Raw genomic sequence first — 18,103 nt, 5'->3', positions numbered from 1 at the left:
CTTTTAGTGTTCTCAGACACTAGAGTGAATTAATTTTTTTCTTTTTTTTTGACAGTCAAGGATCCCTTTAGTGAAGAACTCCAAAAAATACAAGTAAGTAAAACAACTTAACATTGAGGTTTTAATCTGTCATGTGATAGTATAAAAACAATATAGATCTGTTCAGAAGGATGCAGTTTTAGTATAATTTGCAGGAAATAAATGCACTTCTTGTAACTGATGTTTTAATTTTTTTTTCATCTTGGGCAGTGTAAATAGGATTACAAGATTTGGCTGTGGCATGCTGGTTGCTTCATATACAATGAAAACAGTACATCATTTGTGTTGTAAAAAGAAAAGAGTGTTGTAAATTTTGAGACTAAATTTAACAGTTTTTCACTTACTGTTACCATTTGGCTTCTCAACCTTGAAAGCACTACTGGTAAGAGATGATTGACATGAAGCCCCAAGATCTTATTTAGTGTTACAGAAGAGGAAGTCCTTCAAAATGGATTTAAAAATCGGTGTTTTTCACTTTGATTCCATTCTGTTACTTGTTCCTGTATTCACTTTTTTGTCTGAAGTATCAGGCTAAACATTTTTGAGATGTCACCATTGAAGCTATCTGTATTCTTAGTTTTGCAGCATGCATTCGGGTGGTTCTCTCTTCTGACTTGAATTGTAAACACAGGGATCTGCTTTTGCTAGGCATATATAAGCAAGTATTGCAAGATAATTGTGGAGGATTGGTGGGGGGGTCATTTTTTTGGTTTACTGTCTGGGATTTGGTTTTATTGTTTGGTGGATTGATGGGTTTTTGTGTCTGGGGTTGAACTCTCCGAAAGTGAGTAATTGCATATTAAGCAGGTGGCATTGGCTGGTTTTTTGGGTAGAAAATGTTTCTGAATCTCTTGACAAATTAAATTTCTTGAGGCAGATTCTGGGGATTCTTTCATAATTACTAGTGTAAAGAGAATGCATTTTGTGCACTGGACTCAGCCTGGGAACCTGTTCTATATGTTACTTGCATCTGTTTCTACTGCAGTGTTCCGTAGTAATCCTATTGCATGCTTGATTGTTTGTTAGCTACAAAGGTTACACCACTCGGTTCTTTCCTTCTTTATGCAGTTCAGCCATTAATTAGGGAAAAAAAAAAGGTCACAGTAATATTTCTCATGTTCATCTCACTGTAGCTAGTAGTGGAATCATGGGTGTACCTACTGGCAGATAAACAGAACTTGAAGTACTGCTGGTGGTGTGGGTGTGGGGGTGTGTGTGTGTGCTGGAGGACTGATTTTCCTCTTCTGCCATTCACAGTGTTTTCCAGCCAGGAAATGAGTTAATAAGATTGGTTAGTTTCCTGAGGAGTATCAACTACATCAACTTAATATCAGTGATGGTTCTGTAGCACCAGAACAGGGAGAGGTGACATTGGTAATTGTTGTTAATGCTACTGGGAAATAATTTGTCCATTGTTTGATCAAGAAATAAGTATTGAAAGTATTTGAAAGAAGTATTTTGCTTTTCTGGTAGCAGTTTTCTTACAGAAAAATATTGGACTATTCATGTTTTAAAATTATGTCAATAGTGCTGGTGCGTCAGGGAATTAAGCCTAGTATAGTTACGTTTTGTTCAAAATGAGTATAATCAGCATATGCACAAACTGGAAAATAATTTTTTTGAGTATTTTTTTGAATGAAGGCTCTAGTCTTAGCCATTTGATAAAACTTCAACATTTCAGAATAGCCTTTAGTGTATGTAATTGTATGTGTATGTAATTGCATGTTCTTTGTCTTTATGTTTTGAATATTTCCTTCTAATATAAAATGGTCCTTGTTATATTTAAATAAAATTGTTTGATATCTTGATAAGTTTAACTTCCCTGTAAGTTGCAGTTATATGACATCTCATATTCATGCTTGTTTTGGGAATCAGGCCTTTTTGTACTATGGTGTGTGCAGGAAGCATCAACAAGATAGTCCACAGCTTTCTGGTGTGCTTTGTTTCGGCTTTTTGTTTGGTGGGGGCGGTTGGTTTGTTTGCTTTTTTAATTAAATTACTATAGTTTGAAGTTAGACAACAAAAATCTTCCTTTGCTCTGAATTTTATGCTGGAATGTGGCCAGATGGTACTTTAGTGTGGCTTGTATAAAATGTCGTTGCACATCTATAAAGAATAAAGCTTCTATTTTTACATAGTAGCTATCAAAAACCACCCCAAACAAAACAGACTTCTTTTGAGTCATTTCACTAATCTCTCAGTAGTATCAAAATACTGCTGAGAGTCTGTTGGTTTTAACTGGCAGATCTGTCAGAGTCCAAGCTGCAATCTAGTTTAGCTTCAGTCAAGATCTGAAAATTCAATGTACTGAATACTTGGATTCAGAAATCTATTGCCTGCATTTTTGTTGATGTGTGAGATGTTACAGCTTTCTGCCTGTAAACCATCGGGTTTTTTCCTCAGATTATATGAAGATTTTGGGGTTAAATGGAAAAAAGTAGATCTGTACTACTGCTTGTTTTAACGTAAATATGTTTTTATCATTCTAGGAAGATGAGATAAGTCTCATGATGAAGAGCTTGTATGCACTTCATGATAAATTGGCGCAAGTAGCAGGTAACACTTTAAAAATATTGTGATGTAACATTATGGTAACAGCTACAAAAAAGTCCTGTTCAGATAGCGATTTGCAGTAACTGGGTCCCTGATAGCCATTTAGAGTTCCATTTTGGGAAACTTTAAATCCTGTTTCTAGTTCACTTACACTGTATTTTTCCATCAGAGTAGCGCCTTTTGTTGCAATGTTTGCTCATGAGGTAGGCTCTTGAATATTGTGATCCTGTGTGGTTTTTGACCCAATGTCTTAATACTTTATTAATCTGATTTTGTTAAAACGCTTAAATTAAATTTGCTATATGTGAAGAGGACTGTGTGGGTTTCTTAAATGTTGTTAATTCACTGTGATGAAAATGAAAGTATTTTGCAACAGTGATAAAATGGGTACTAATAAAGTAAACAGTAGTGGTTGAACAAGATTGCCTTGTTAGAGAAAATGTCCACCTTAACCATATGAGTTCCATAGTAATGAAAAGTGCTGCATATAGTAATGTGCCAGAGTTGGTGTTTAGGGATAGTATTACTGAATATTCAAAGTAAAAAATAGAGTGATTTTATCTAGAGTCATAAGGAACACAGCTTTAAACTGCACACATACTTACACATCACAATCAGGAAATGGTGAAGTTAAGGTTGTGGTTACAACTTTGGCATCTGGTTGAATGAGAGTTACAGCTCAGTCTGTGTCATGACTATTAAACAGGTTTTATCATCCTTGAATATTTAACCCATAATGCATTCAGGAGGTCTTGCTGGTCTTTGTGACAACTATTTGTTTTGCATCAGCAAGTTTTACCAAGAAGGCTTTTCCATTATTATCAGGTGCTACAGATATTTTGCAAACATGAAAAAATGTGGAAATAACTCTATGTCAGATACAAAGCTGACAATATAATATGTCAAGGCTGTATAGGAAATGTGTGACAAATTTGAGGAGCTCTGTAATACCATTTAAATTGCAACACTAATCCATCTTTCTGCAGAAATATTTTGTTTCCACAGCATTTACAGTGTCTGCTATGAATAAAATAGGTGTTTGGACAAACCCCATACATTTTAGCTTGTTTGTATCAGAGAATCACAGAATGGGTCAAGTTGGACAGAATCACAGTGGGTCATTTGGGCCAACCTCCTTGCTCAAGCAGGGTGATCCCAGAGAACATGGCGTAGGGTTGCATCCAAACAGTTCTTGAACGTCTCCAGCAAGGGAGATTCTGCATGCTTTCTGGACAATCTGTTCCAGTGCTCAGTCACCCACACAATAAAGAAGTTCTTCCTCACGTTCAGGTGGAACTTCCTGTGCAACAATCTCTGTCCCTTGCCTCTTGTCCTATTGCTGGGTACCACCTAGAAGAGCCTGGCTCCCTCCTCTTGACATCTTCCCTTCAGATGATTATAGACATTGATGAAGTCCCCTCTAAGTTCTCTCTTGTGGCTGAGCAGGTCTAGCCCCTTCAGTCTTCCTCATAAGAGAGATGCCTCAGTCTCTTAATCATCTTTGTCTTCTGGCGTAGATCATACTATAACTGAGTATTCAAGGTGATTGTTGCTTTTCCTTGCTTAGATCATCGTCATGTTGCTTTCCTATCTTTTGAAGAGTGTAACAGCTTGCTGTTTGTTCAGTGTGTCATCTGGCCCTCCAGGGCCCATACAGTAAACAATGTATTTGCATGGATAAAAAAGTTTGGCACATAATTTCTACATCCATGAAAGAAAGGGAGTTTTCTTTATTAGCTGGGGCTTATTTCAGTGCACATAAACGTATACAAATCTTTACCTGTCTGCCTTATGAGGAAATTTTGTCTCCAAGACAGCTGCTTGCTTAACCAGGTTTCAAAGATGCATTATTCTCTATCAGTCTATTTCTGGCCAGCAGGATCTTCAAATGCTTCCTTTTGAAAAATACAACTATCCTTTCTGGTTAGGTGTTGCTTCAGACTGGAGCTGTAATGTGAGTTTACCTGGTTGCTCAGCAGAGTAGCTTTCATACATTCTGAAGAAGGACCTAATCCATCTCTACTTAGACAGAAATTCTTCTCAATGCCAAGTTTCTTAAGATACAAGAGGAAGATGTCTGCCATCCGTTTTTGCATACCATATTGATGTAGACATGGCACAATATCTGGAAGCAGTTTAAAAGGTATAAAACAGAGGAAGCTGCAAAGGAGATGCAGGATTTAAGAGTGTTGATCTTGTGCACAGTGCACCACTTCAAAGGAGAAGTTAAGGAATATAGATTTACTCAAAGTGGTGCTTTTCAGGTCTCTCTGTCACATACTTGGAAAAGTTTCTCTCATTTCATAGTTGGCTATGAATCATTTGTTCATGTTATAACTATTAATATTAAAAAGGCAGGCTGGAAACTTGAAGTAGTCTGTTCTGTTAAGCTTTATTCAACATCTTGACTTCCATAAAGATGGTCCCCTCAAAATTTGGTTTCTAGATCTGTTTAATAAAACAGACTTATTTTTACTGATCTAATTTCTTACCTTGTCAACTTCAAATGGAGAGCAAGTTATGGGGCTTTTATTTTAGAAGATAGAACATGAAGTTTTTTTAAGGAAGAAAATGTCAGAGTAAGAATTCATTAATTTTGACTTAATATACCATGTTCCAACTGTAGATACTTATTCTGAACTGTGGTGCTGCAATACGATGTCAAATTATCCAATATAAAAATAGGTTGCCTTTAATGCATCACCGTTCTCTGAATTACTAGTCTGCTCAAACTACAGTGAGTAATTCTTGCCTCACAGGAAACTCAGAACTGCATGAGCAGATAGTGCTTCTCCCTTGAGTTGAAGTTTGTGTTCCTGTGTTCATGTCTTGAATAGTTTTGCCATTCTTCAAAACAGCAACATTTTATAAACAGTATATATTTCAGTACCCAACACTTTCTGCTAAACCAAAATACCTGCTTTTTTAAATAGCGTATGTTAATTACTGGATGTCTTGGTCTTTCATGGAGAGATTTCAATAGCTCCCATCAATTTTCAGTCAGACTTGCAAAATGAATAAATCTAGCCACTATATACACAAGAAGCAGCCAGCTACCCATGGGTATGACCCTTTCTTGTAGATAAAGGATTTTTTAGGTAGCTGTTTCTTTTGCCTGGCATTCTTCAGTGTGACAGACTATTGGATTTAGATAGTTTCCTTCTTTTTACAGGTTCTTGAGATGCAGGGGGGAATTAGGCTTTTTTATGTAATAAAGCTTCCTGATAAATCCGTGACTGGAAGAAAATTCTGGCAAAACACCTAATGTTACTTAATATTAATTTCAGATATCAGCTACTGTATCCAGAGGCTCTGTCCCTGTCCTTAATATTTGGTTTTTCAGGTAATTGATGCTATGCTGTTTCCAACCAGTGATTGAACAGCTATTTAGCAGGGTCTGGTGTTCTGCAGTGTTATTGAGCTGTTGAATTTGCCTTTGGGAGATGGGGCATTCTTACTTGCTCTTGGTCTGCCTCTGCTTTTCTTGAGCTCCCCACTTTAGTGTTCTGCTGCAAGTAACCTGAAAACATGAGAACTTGCAGTTTGTATTGGTGACCATATCACATTAAGCTGTAAGCTAGAGATCTGTGCTAAATCCATGTCTTCCTTGAAATACTAGATTTCCACTGTGTTTTGCTACCAAATGAGAAAATTATTTACAGTGTAAAGTAAATACTTCAAAATTTTGAATATTTCTGTTGCCTGTATATGGTGCAGTTCATAAGTTAAATGCCTAAAGCAAAGTCAGTTTTAAATGTTCTAGCCTGCATGAAAAAGATGATCTGACTTGGTTTCTGTGTTAGAAGCAGTTGAGACATATTTCTTTAGAACTGGAGCTTTAGTTGCTTTTTGGTAGTATTACTAAAAGAATTTGATTTCTTAAGTCGCTTGCCCAAATACACTAACATAAGCTAAAGTGTAGTTTTGTGATCCTTGCTGGGATGTGCTACTTTTTGCCTCCCTACAAAAACAAATAGAAAAGTTCTTTGCTCTTGACATTGGTGCCCAAGGAAAGTTTAAGCTCAAAGATCCATACTTTCTGTAAGATCACAGCAGACATTATAACAGAGGGGCAGTTTTTACAAAGAACTCAAATGTATCTTGCAGCAGACTTGTGTAAAGTTTTTTTTTGCCTGTGCTTCAGTTTTATTCCTGAATATAGGGCCTCAAATGGAACAGTTGGGAAACATTTTTGGCTCAGGCTATGGAAACTGGGTTTCCAGGCCAAGTGGTTAATGATTGCACCAAAGTTATTCAAAGTAAGCCTTCATTTGCAGAACTATTAGCTAACGCAGTGACTGAAATGGCATATAGGAATATCCTGCTGTTGCAGTAAAACAGAAGGTTGTCTGACTTGTGAAATGCCTAACTTTCTGCAAGTTCAAATTCATGAGTTTCTCAGAAGAAAGCTGTTAAATGGTTCTCAGCAAAAGATGTGTTGGAACAAGGAACTGTGTCTCCAATAGCTTTTTGTACAAGACCAAAACTCCATAACTGATTAGCTTACTGTTTTCGAGAGTGGGAGACAAGATGAAAGTGATTTTTATTTCTCTTCCCCCTGTCCCAGTATTGCTTGATGGAAATTTGAACTGATGTGCCTTACACATTGTCACAGCCTGGGTAGCAAAGGTGTTTTTAACTGTTAAACTTGTTCAGAGGGAATACAGTTAGAAAAAAATTTCAGCAGCAGGACTGAGAGGAAACTGCTGGTTTCTGGAGATGGGACCAGAAGCTGTTAAGTCAGTGTGCTGGCTGTGTGCTGCATAAACGTAATTCTTGGAAGAAGGCAAATAAGATTAGCATTTCAAACTACTAAATTCAGTAGTCCCCTACCTCAGGGTGCTTTTGTCCTGTTGTAAAAGGCAGTGCTGTGTTCTCAAAAGGTGGAAAATACAACGTGAACCCTGAAACCAGTTTTTAAGAATTCATATTTTTCACAATCAGTTTCCTGCTTGTGTGTTTGGTTTGCTTTCTCATCTGTGTATTAACCTCACCCTTTTTATTCTCTTTCATTTATTTCATAACAGGGCTTTTCTGCTTATCTAGATAGCGAAAAAAACAACCAAAGAAAAGCTGCTTAGCAGGAGGGTCTCATCCCCCTTCTCTCACAAGCTGTTTTGGTCAAAGTATGACTGACATGCTTTCTCTGTATTAAAAAGACCACAGAAAGACTTCAGGTCTTAACAAACCAGGGAAAAGACTTAAATATAGGAATATTTGTCAGGCTTGCTCACATTATACAACTTAACATCAGATGTAAATTGTACATATGGCTTCTACAGAGATGTGTTTTGGGTTTGTTGTATTTATTCCATCAGTTCTAGATTTAAAACAATATTTAAACAATACACCAGAGACTGTATGAGTATCATGTGTAGTTATTCCAAGTCTGCTAATTTTGAAACATGAAATCACTGATGATTACACATGTAAATTTACAGGCTGTACAGTTTATGTTGTACAAAAACAAAGTCTGCCTAAATTACAAGAAAAGCCTATAGCTCCAATTCAGGTGCTGAGTTCTAAAATTAGACTGGGTTTTTATGAAAGTGGTGTCCATTTTCAGCAGTGATCTGTCTAGTTTTGCTATTACAGTAGACTAAGGCACTTTGAAAGTCTTGGACATTGCATTTTCAAGTGAAACAACTTGTAAAGTTTTCTGCTCTGTGCTTGATTGAAAATACATGCATGGACGCAGGCTTAGTTCCAGCAGCACCTCTAGGCCAGTTAGTATATGAGCACTCTTAAAAACACTGTTCCCATTTCTCTGTATCCCGACAGTAAGAGCATCCCTGTTACGCTGATATGCTTGCAAGGCCAAATTCTCTTAAATATGTTCAAGTGTACTGAAAAAACTTCAGCAGTCTGAGAAGGACTTTGGCTTCATAGAAATGTGTATTTCTTTGGAACTCCAAATGAATGAGCCATGAAGGTGCTTCTCCATAACTTGCTAGTGTTTCCTAACTTTTACTCACATTGCTTTAAATGTTCCTGCTTGTGTAGGGAACTAATACTTGAAATTGCTTTTTCTAAACTGTATTTCAGTATAAGTGAAGGTTTATGTTTTATAGAAGCACAAGTATCTTAAATTTTCTTAGCCTTTCTATAGCTTTGGGAATAGTACAACTTGGCATAGATTCAAGAAGGTAAGGCAGGCATAATGCTGAGCCAGTGAAAGACTGGGTTTGTTGTTTCCTATTTTATTGTTTTGGCACAGTAAAAGCATAGTTACAGATGCCAAGGCACAAGGTTTTTTATAGAAATACCAGGGGAAAAAAGTGACTTGCCACTGCTGACAGTTCTGCAGAAATGATGGCCTAGTGATAGGTGAAAAACTGCTGCTAACACCAGTTACCATCACCTTTTTCTGTATGTCTTTCTGTTGATGTGGCTGTCACTACTTCCACTACTTTTGTTTTGTTTTATGAACCATTTACCTTTAGTTTAGCAGAGAAAACCAGGGAGATAATGGCACATTGTTCTGAGGACTGACTATGCATATCAATACCATGTTTCCTGGCTACTTCTGCACACATTCCAAAACTACTAGGAGATGGTAAAAGCACCCTTTTCAAGCCATGGTGGGATTCTGTGCATGTTCAGGAAAGCATTGAATTACCAGAATAACTTAGGCCAATCTGAAGTGCAGTAACTTCATAGTGCCTTAAATAGTATGGATGTATTGCAACTGAAACTTGGTCTTTATAAAAGATAATACAGGTTTCAGAGCTAAAGGAAAATATCTGGAAGGTGAGTCTGGGTACAGTAACTTTTACGGTAATGTCCTTCTGATAGTTCTTCATGCTACCTATTGTTCTGCTTTTGGAAATACACTTTCTGAGCAGTACATGAGATTGCACTGCTGTGATTTGTACATATTATTAGCTCTGAAAATCATTGGCGTTTTAAAATTTATTTTGAAGGAAAAATTTGTGCAGAGATTTTTTCCCATATTTTTAGTGGAACCTATGAGAATTACTGTACTGCTATTGCTGGTTGTGTAAATTTTGTTAATCATAAGCTGATGTTTAGGTGATTGTATTTTATATACTGCAGTAATAAATAGATCAAAATAAAAGTTTTCATTTTACCAGGGGAACATGAGTGTGGCAGCTCTATTCAAAGAAACCTTACCGTCCAAGAGGCAGCTGCATATTTAAAAGTAAGCAAATGAGTTGTTTTTCATTGAGTGTATAGAAGATTTATATGAGTTACAGTTTGTAACGACTGTTTTCATGTCTAGTGTATTGACTAAAATTTGACTTATATTGAATATTATTTGGAAATTATTGGAACTGATAACTTTAATACATGCTATGTATGATTTTTATTTGGGGATGTAGTGGCAGCTGGGGAGAGGGAGGGTAAAAGAAACTGATTTAATTGCAATGAAAGTTTAACTCGTAGTGCTTCAATGACATGCAGGGTTTTTATTTCTTTCATTAAAACTCCAGGAGATTATTTGGATTGATGGAAATAGTTGACCAACATGAAAATAATAAATTTATAAAACTCAAATATCTAGAAGCTTCTCCAGAAATCACTGTGTTGGTTTTTGAGACTTAGTAGAAAATGATACTGTTTTACTTTCTTTTTAGAGAAAGGTTGATGTGCAAGGTCTGTACAAGCAGCCTGACAGGCAGCAGCTGTTTGGAAGAGGCTATTCATTGATGCTTTAAATAGAAAAGGTCAAAAAAAGGCCTTTTTGTTAATTTGATCACTGAGCAGCAGTATTATGAAATCCCACTCTCTGTCATTCCCCTGCCTCAGTCCCCAAATAAAAGATGACTCTTGCCTTGTCTTGACAGCTGTAGGGTTTATTTTAGCCCATGTTGGTGTACTCTTCAGTGGAAAACTACTTGAACCTTTTAAGAGGCAGAGTGTGTAAGATTTCTTTGATTGGATGAGGAGGAGTTAAATGGATGTATTTAATATACAAATGTATAGGAATTTTACACTTTGGCAAACTTTTATGGAGTAGGCAAAAAGGGGCAATGCTTTAGAGCATCCCAAAGAAGCTGCTAACACTGGTTTATGGTTTGGCAATAATAATCTGTATCTGTTAAAACCAGTGCATTGTGGAAAAGATTAAGGTGGTGTGCTAGAGCTGATTGTCGTGTATATCTGTTATTCTAAAAGAATGATGTAACTGTTTACTGTTACTATAACTGTTTTAGCTCTGCTAAGAAGCTCAAATTTAATATGAAAATTTGTTGCTTTGCAGGAAGTCTTATTTAACTGTACTGTTGCTTTGCAGAATTTCTGTGTTCAGTGATAAAATTTTCAATACTTTAATCTCATTAAGGTAAAATAAAACCATTACTGTCTTAAGTACTTATGCTTGAATTCTAAGCCAATGTGAGGTTCAGAGGAAAGATGAAAATAAAACTTTCTGGGGACTGTAATTCCAAATACAACAGTAACTTCCATTTTCACTTTTCTCTTTCTGCAAAAGACCATGCAGAATGAGTTATGGAGAAAGCCTTAGCTCTCAGATAGCAGTGAATGTTATCCTATTAGAATTGATATCAAACGATAAAAAAAAAAAAAAGTCAATCTCTTACGTAGTGATGTCTGGTCTTGAGCTACAAATACTGGGTTTTTTTTCAAAATATCTGTTAAAACTATATTTGCTCAAACTTCTTAAAAAAGGACGGAACATGGAACTGCTTTTGTAGGAGGCATTTCCAGCAGAGTTTGGATCTAGCTGGAGTTTCACTCCCAGAGTAGGTTTCCAGTGATTGCCGCCTAGTGGCTGAATAATTTTTTCTTGCTCTAGATTAGAGTCGTGACTAAAAAGGTGAATGTGGCTTGGCTTTTCAAATAGTCCTTAGTTTGAGGGATGCTGGTGAGAACTGCTTGTAGCATAAATAGATTGACTTTATGCAGTGAACACCTACTCAAAATCTGAAGAATCAGGAACAAAACAATATCGTTTTGACTACTAATCTGTGCAGTATCTCGGTTTTATTTTGGCATGGTAACTCCCTGGTTATTTATGAAATTACTAATTAATGTTGTATTTTGACAGAATTTAGATCCAGAATATGAAAGTGTACTTAACACATCATTACAATGGATCTTGAATAGTGGGGAAGATGTTGGCATAAAGTAAGTGGTGTTTATTTCTTAACTTAATTTCTTCTAAGAGAATGTATCTCTTTTCCTAAGTACTTTATATTTTTGAATAGGTGTCTCAGCAATGACCCTAATGAGATGGATGTCACTAATGTGACAGATGTAAAGTATCTGGAATCCACTAGTCCAAAGATGTCTTTCAGGTGTCGTTTTCGCCGTGCATTTGTTAATGTAACTCACAGATTATCAATATTGCTTTGGGGTAAGTTAATAAAACAGTCAACCTTTTTTTGTTGTATTTATCTAAGTGCATGGGGAAAAGCAAGTTTAGAGAAAGTTTTTATTCAACTTATAGTTTCTATTGTTTCTTTATTAAATTGGGGTTTGATTTGCATTTCTGTTGCACCACTGTATTTCCAAATTGGTTGTTGTCATCTACTTCTGTAGTCAGCTGAACATATTCATTCTTTGGGAAACATTTTTATCTGCCAGAACAATATCTTGTAGCTTTCAAAAGTTCCATGTTGAACTGGTCAGAAAAAGCAAACTGTTCAGTAAAAAGATGATAGCCTTAATTTTAAGGATATTTCAGTGTTGTTCCAGGAAGTTTAAAAAGTAACTGCAGAAAAGATGATCTGGGATATTGAGGTGTTCTTAAAACAATTAAATGTTTGTTCTAGAAGTAACTGCTCTTTCAAGTGGAAGAGTTTGTGTTTCTGTGTTAGAGTATAAAATACAGACAGCCAGTACAGAGTATTTCACTAACTTTGGAATGTACAGTGCATGTTAGGTAGTTCAGTCTACTTCTGAAGTATGCCCTGTAAACTCTGTTAAATATCCAATGCTCTAATACTGCTTAAAGACTATTACGCATGTTAATGCAGGTATCGCGATGGTTTGGGGAGTCTTACACTACATGAAATACCGTTGGGCAAAAGAGGAAGAAGAAACAAAGCAGATGTATGATATGGTGGTGAAAATCATAGGTATGGCTTCTTCAGTTGTGTCTAATGTATCAGTTTTGTATAAGCTTTCAAAGTACTGGCATTAATTCAGTTATGTTTCTTCCTGTTTGCTAGTCGTTGTGCTGTTAGAGTTCTTAGTCCAATGTAATCCGTGTGTTTTGTTTTTCTCTATTTTTTTTAAATACCCTATCCTTTAAACCTAATCAAAGCTTTTGACATAAAGCTTGTAATTTGTGAATTACATCAATATGTCTATAAAGTTGCCATTGACTTGCTAGTATTTTGTCCTACTGTTGAATATAAATAATAAATAATAAATATATAAATATAAATAATAAATATAATAATAAATATAAAATATATATTTTATAAAAAATATAAATGCAATATTTGTTTACTGAAGTATGGTCACATGTTGCTTTCTGTATCTGTTTTTTCAGCTAACTTCAGTTAAAATATCCATTTCAAAAATGTGTGGTAGCTCTTGATACCATCCTTAATGTTTTTTCATTGAAAAAATAGCTTTTTAATTAATTACTTTGAGCAGAAATTATATTGCTAAAACAATATGCATAAGCTCCAAAATTCCCTCTTTCTACTCAAAGCCACAGTGTTTGCAGTAGGTTGTGTTTGTAGTTTTTAAACTCTTACTTAAGTTGTGTCATTAATTTCATTAATGGTAGTCACCATATATACAGAGATGATAGAGAAATCAGAACTGTTCTATTTTAACCATGTGCCTACCTTTTTTGTCTGAAAATCAAGTTTTGTTGAGGTGGGAGGAGAACATTTTATTTTCAAAGATGGTCATCTTTGCTAACACTTAAAAAGTACCAATGAAGAACAACTGTAAGAACTCTCTTCCATTACTTCAAAGTTATTTGATGTATTTGACATAGATGCGCTCACTTTTTGGTTAATTTGCCTTAAGAATGATTTGGAGAAAACAATGGTTCAAAATGCAGGGAAAACCTAACTACTGAAATTGGGAGGGGTGTTCAGAGTATCTGTTAATTGCCAGAAGTGATGCTTTTCTTAATGTTTGTATGAGCTACATAGTTATCAGTGTGGTTTCTTTTTATGGTCCTCAGATGTTTTAAGAAGCCACAGCGAGGCATGTTCAGAAAATAAAGAGTTGCAGCCTTATATGCCAATTTTACATGTGCGTGATTCTCTAATACCACCTCAGGACAGGTACGTTCTTACTAGAAGTATGGAAAGGAGGGAAAACCAGTAAAAATAAATTGGTCAATTAACTTAATTTCAGATAGAAATAACTTAATTTCTTAGTAGATTGCGCAGTGTAATATTTTGGAGATTCCTATTGACACAGGTGGGAAGATAAGCATTGGATTTGTTTTACATGGTGGATGTCAACTATGCATGTTGTCATAATGCTAACTTTGTAATTCTTGCTTCAATTTTGAAGGAGGAAGATGAATAAAGTCTGGAACAGAGCAGTTGACTTTCTTGCAGCAAATGAATCTAGAGTTCGTACAGAGACAAGAAGAGTGGGTGGTGCTGAGTTCTTGGTTTGGAAGTGGATGCAACCTTCTGCAGCGTGTGACAAAATTTTAGTAATACCATCGAAAGTATGGCAAGGCCAAGGTATTTAAGATATATTTTGCAGATATAATTGTCTTAGATATCTAACTTACAAATGCTACTCTGTTGCTTGAACATGAAAGGCTTGTTTTCTCTTGTACATTTCAGGATTGTTATGAACTGTCAGTGCTATTTCTCTGTTATCTTGTTCTGTGGACTTACTTTTTTGGTGCATTGTGTCTGCCTTGTTTTCAAAGGAAATGAGCTTTTCTGTTACAGCTACTGCAGAAATTTGTATTGGGTATTTAGCCAAAGTGAGTTGCTTCTTTTTTTTTTTGGTGAATTAAAAAAAAAATGCTCTTTAGTTGGTCCAATTCTGACATGCCTTACAATTACTGGAAGTAATGTAATTGGTTGTATCTGGCAGCAGGTAAATTGGATCTTACAGACTTAAGTTTCCTACTGTTAAGTTGTCAGTAAGGTGCCTTAAGGTCAATAAGGAGTAGGAGATGTTTTATTTCAAAAGGGAACTGCCAGGACAAAAGACTCCTCTACTAGGAAAATGTGCATTTGGAACATCTAGTAGTGTTTGATGTTCTAGCTCTGTCATAAATGTTTTTCTACACTGCCTTTGTTTTTCAAACTCTGTGGTGTAAAGCATTTCCTTTAATAGAGAAGGCAGTTTGTCATACATGGATTTTGCACTGGTCTGTCACTTTTCAGTTTTACCATGAAACCAAGTGGCAGGATTCTAGCACGTTTGCAGTTCTATGTCTGCAGTGGTCGTATTTTCCTGGTTTGTTTTCTTTCTACCTTTCTTCATGTCAAGCTTCAGGTTTTGGGTTGCTCTTTTTTTTGCTCAATGAAAAATTGAAATGGTAGGACTTGAATTCTGGTTTGCAATTAAGGAATGATCATTTCTATCTTAGCCTGAGTGTGAAAGTAAGTAATATCATTATATACGTCTCAAAGTTACACTATTGGTTTTAGTGTTACATTTCTCACTTTAAATAATTCATTGGAAATGGGGCTGCTTTTTAAAAAATTCCACGTGGATGCTACTTCAGGCTTGAGGTTCTGTGTTTGCAGTAGAAGTAATGTAGCATTCTGCCATGACCACTGTATTGCTTGATTTCTCAATTTCTCAAAGCTTTCATTAGTAAGATGTGTATATGGACTTTATTCCAAGAGTTGCAGAACCTTTTATTTCCAGGACATTGTACATTAGGGATGTGTAAGTGCTTTAGTTGCAATACAGAAATGGTGGATTTTGTCAACAGCTGTTCCTATTCCATCTCTGTAGTACTGCCACGATTGAATTTCAAACACTCAAATTGAACACAGCTTCTGCAAGCTATATAAATGTATTATAAATCTGAATCTTCTGCACAGTGTATTGTTTAGTTCAGGATGAAAAACATCATCCTCTAGTTCTAATTTATTACTCGTTTGCTCTCAGTTTTTCTTGTCCTGTTTGATTGCAGTATACATCACTCCATGATGTTCTGTCATGTATTAGAAATAGGATTAGATTATCCTCACCTGGAGACTACTCAGTATGTGATAGCTCAGGTGGTGTTTTGCTATTTGTAAACAGAACAGTGGTCTCCAAAACTTCCAGGAAAGACAGCTACTTTTAGGTACCATCCCAATCTGACCATCTGATACCTACTTCAGCATATTGCAAATGTGGACAGAATAACTTAACCTCTTAGCTGTGGCTTTTGTATGTGTGTTGCTTAGAGTATGTACTTAAGACTCCCTGTTTTCTGTTGTATAGAATGTATCAAAATGCATTCTGTTTCAGTCCTTTTAATTGCAATTTTCCTAATTTTCTTGTTATGTTTGAAGTTTAGCAAAGATCTTTGAAGAACTGAAATTGCGTACTTCAGCTCTAACAGAAGGGTATGGAAATGGGGTGGGTGAAATGACAATGGGTTATTTGGGTTCCTGACAGTCAGGAGGCAAAGGCAGTTTTAATATGTGAAGGCTCTTTCTGTTTTGCACTCCTTGTGTTCAAATGACTTTTGGAAATAGTTCCAAATAGTTGCAGAAGTCTCATGCTTTTTGCACAGATGTTTCTTTCCCGATGTTAGGAATTCTACATGTATGTGTTGCTTTCTTCCTTTCTTGGAAGTATACATTAACTCGAATTTAGGTCCATACTCCAGTTCTGATGTTTGAATGTGGAAGTTCATAAGTCTAAATACTCTTCAAGACTGCTATGCCCTGAACAGACTCAGCATACAGAAAATCATAATGAGTTATTGGGTCTGAATCTTCTGAATAAATTTCAAGCTTGCAATTTTTTAACTATCTGAGATCTGGAAATGCTGTGTAGCAGGGAGCAGCACCTGATCATGTGCAATTGAAGAAGAAACCCTTTTCAGAATGGCCTGTCAGACTATACAAGGATCATCCATGAAATGATAAGTGTGTGTTTTAACTGTGGGACCTGTAGCTTGTGAGATCTAATGTCTGCTGTCTGTCAGCAGCGTGTTAACCCACCACTGTGACATTTTGTCCAGTCCTTCAGGATGCAGCCTGTGTTTTGACAGTTTTGTTGGTTTGTTTTTTTTTCTGGATCAGAATAAATTCTGGTGCCATCCCTTTGAAATACTACCTACTAGATGCAGTAAGTATATTTGCTAAAAAGAAAAGTGTAGGGAAGCTCATTGTAGGATGGACAAATGCGATGTTTTGAAAACAATGTACAAGAGTATAGTCAACTGAGACACAATCTTGATCATGTCAAGTGATTTAATTAAATCAGTGGAGAGAACCCCACAATTCTAGTGTGTTCAGTTTGCTTTTGAAAGAACAGATACAATTGTCCTGTCACATCTTTGATAACTGGAGCACTGAAGAAAACTACGTAAGCAGTGTAGCTAAGCTAACAGTAGAAGCTGAAGTTCCTTGACAGCTCTGGAGATGAGATAAAGAGGTTCTCTGAAGTACCACATCTAGGGTGATATTTCATCCTGCAGCATGGAAGATAACCTGTTACCTTTTGTGAATGACACCCTCCTCCCTCTCCAGCATGTGAGAACATAATCCTTTTTCTGGACAAAAACAAACAAAAGGACCCCAAACCACAATTAAAACTCTTAACTATTGCAAGAAAACTGGGTTTCATGCTGCTTGTAAAATTCTGTATCCATCCTGTGTTTGTCTCCTATAGCTGAATTAACTATATTCAACCATACTTTTCTGTTTGATAAGATAATCATTTCAGTATCTTCTGTGTGTATTTAAGAACCTCATGTTGTGTAGGCATACTTCAATATTTTCAGGTAATTGTTTTCTCTTTTTGTTCTTGCCTTTGATAAGAAGGATTAGTACTTAATAAATTGCAGTGATCTGTGGCTTAACACTGATAAAACCTGGTTTTAAGAAACACTACTACTGATGTTTGAGGCAAGTCTTCAGCCTTACCAGGTTCATCAAATTCACATCTAAAGGTCCTTTGGGCTGTCTTGTAGCCCATGGTGATGATACTTGGAATTCCTTTTGCAATAATATATTAGTAATTCAAGGGGCATAGAAAGCTCTACTACAATCTCTTCAATGTTCATTTTGAAGCCAGTGCAAGAGACACTTCTTCCATCATAGTCTGATGAAGGGGTTGATGAAAGCACCTATGTTTAGCTGCTGCTGCTCTTGGAATCTGGAATGATGCAGTGATAGTCAGTTTAAGGTGGTAAAACAAAATACATTATGAATTAAATAAAAAGTAACTTCCTTTTCTTTTAAGTGCTCAGTAATCCCCAAGGGGAATTTATCAAAGTCCTGAATTTTTTCTTCCCAGTGACTTACTGCACAGTTTTGTGCCTCTGCTTTCAGATTTCATCTTTACCTCTCTCTTTTCGTCTTGAAAGCATTACTCCTTAGACCTGTGTAGAAAAAGGTGTGAGATACATAGT

At 36.1% G+C, this 18,103-nt stretch overlaps 1 protein-coding gene across 2 annotated transcripts in view; it reads left to right on the top strand.

Annotated features, from left to right (window-relative positions):
• The window catches only part of LOC131591419 (inner nuclear membrane protein Man1-like), a 42,582-nt gene that overhangs the window by 16,342 nt on the left and 8,137 nt on the right, over positions 1–18,103 (top strand). For both annotated transcript variants that reach the window (XR_009280361.1, XM_058862097.1), the window contains exons 2-9: positions 56–93; positions 2,529–2,595; positions 9,687–9,754; positions 11,624–11,703; positions 11,784–11,932; positions 12,555–12,656; positions 13,727–13,829; positions 14,065–14,243. Coding sequence is in view for 1 of the 2 variants with exons in the window: in XM_058862097.1 (XP_058718080.1) it covers positions 56–93; positions 2,529–2,595; positions 9,687–9,754; positions 11,624–11,703; positions 11,784–11,932; positions 12,555–12,656; positions 13,727–13,829; positions 14,065–14,243 (786 nt within the window). In the remaining variant the exon portion in view is untranslated. The remainder of the gene's footprint in view (positions 1–55; positions 94–2,528; positions 2,596–9,686; positions 9,755–11,623; positions 11,704–11,783; positions 11,933–12,554; positions 12,657–13,726; positions 13,830–14,064; positions 14,244–18,103) is intronic.

This window comes from Poecile atricapillus, chromosome W, assembly GCF_030490865.1.
Source record: "Poecile atricapillus isolate bPoeAtr1 chromosome W, bPoeAtr1.hap1, whole genome shotgun sequence".
NCBI lineage: Eukaryota > Metazoa > Chordata > Aves > Passeriformes > Paridae > Poecile > Poecile atricapillus.
Note: the sequence above shows the minus strand (reverse complement) of the source record. Positions and strands in the feature narration are given on the sequence as shown.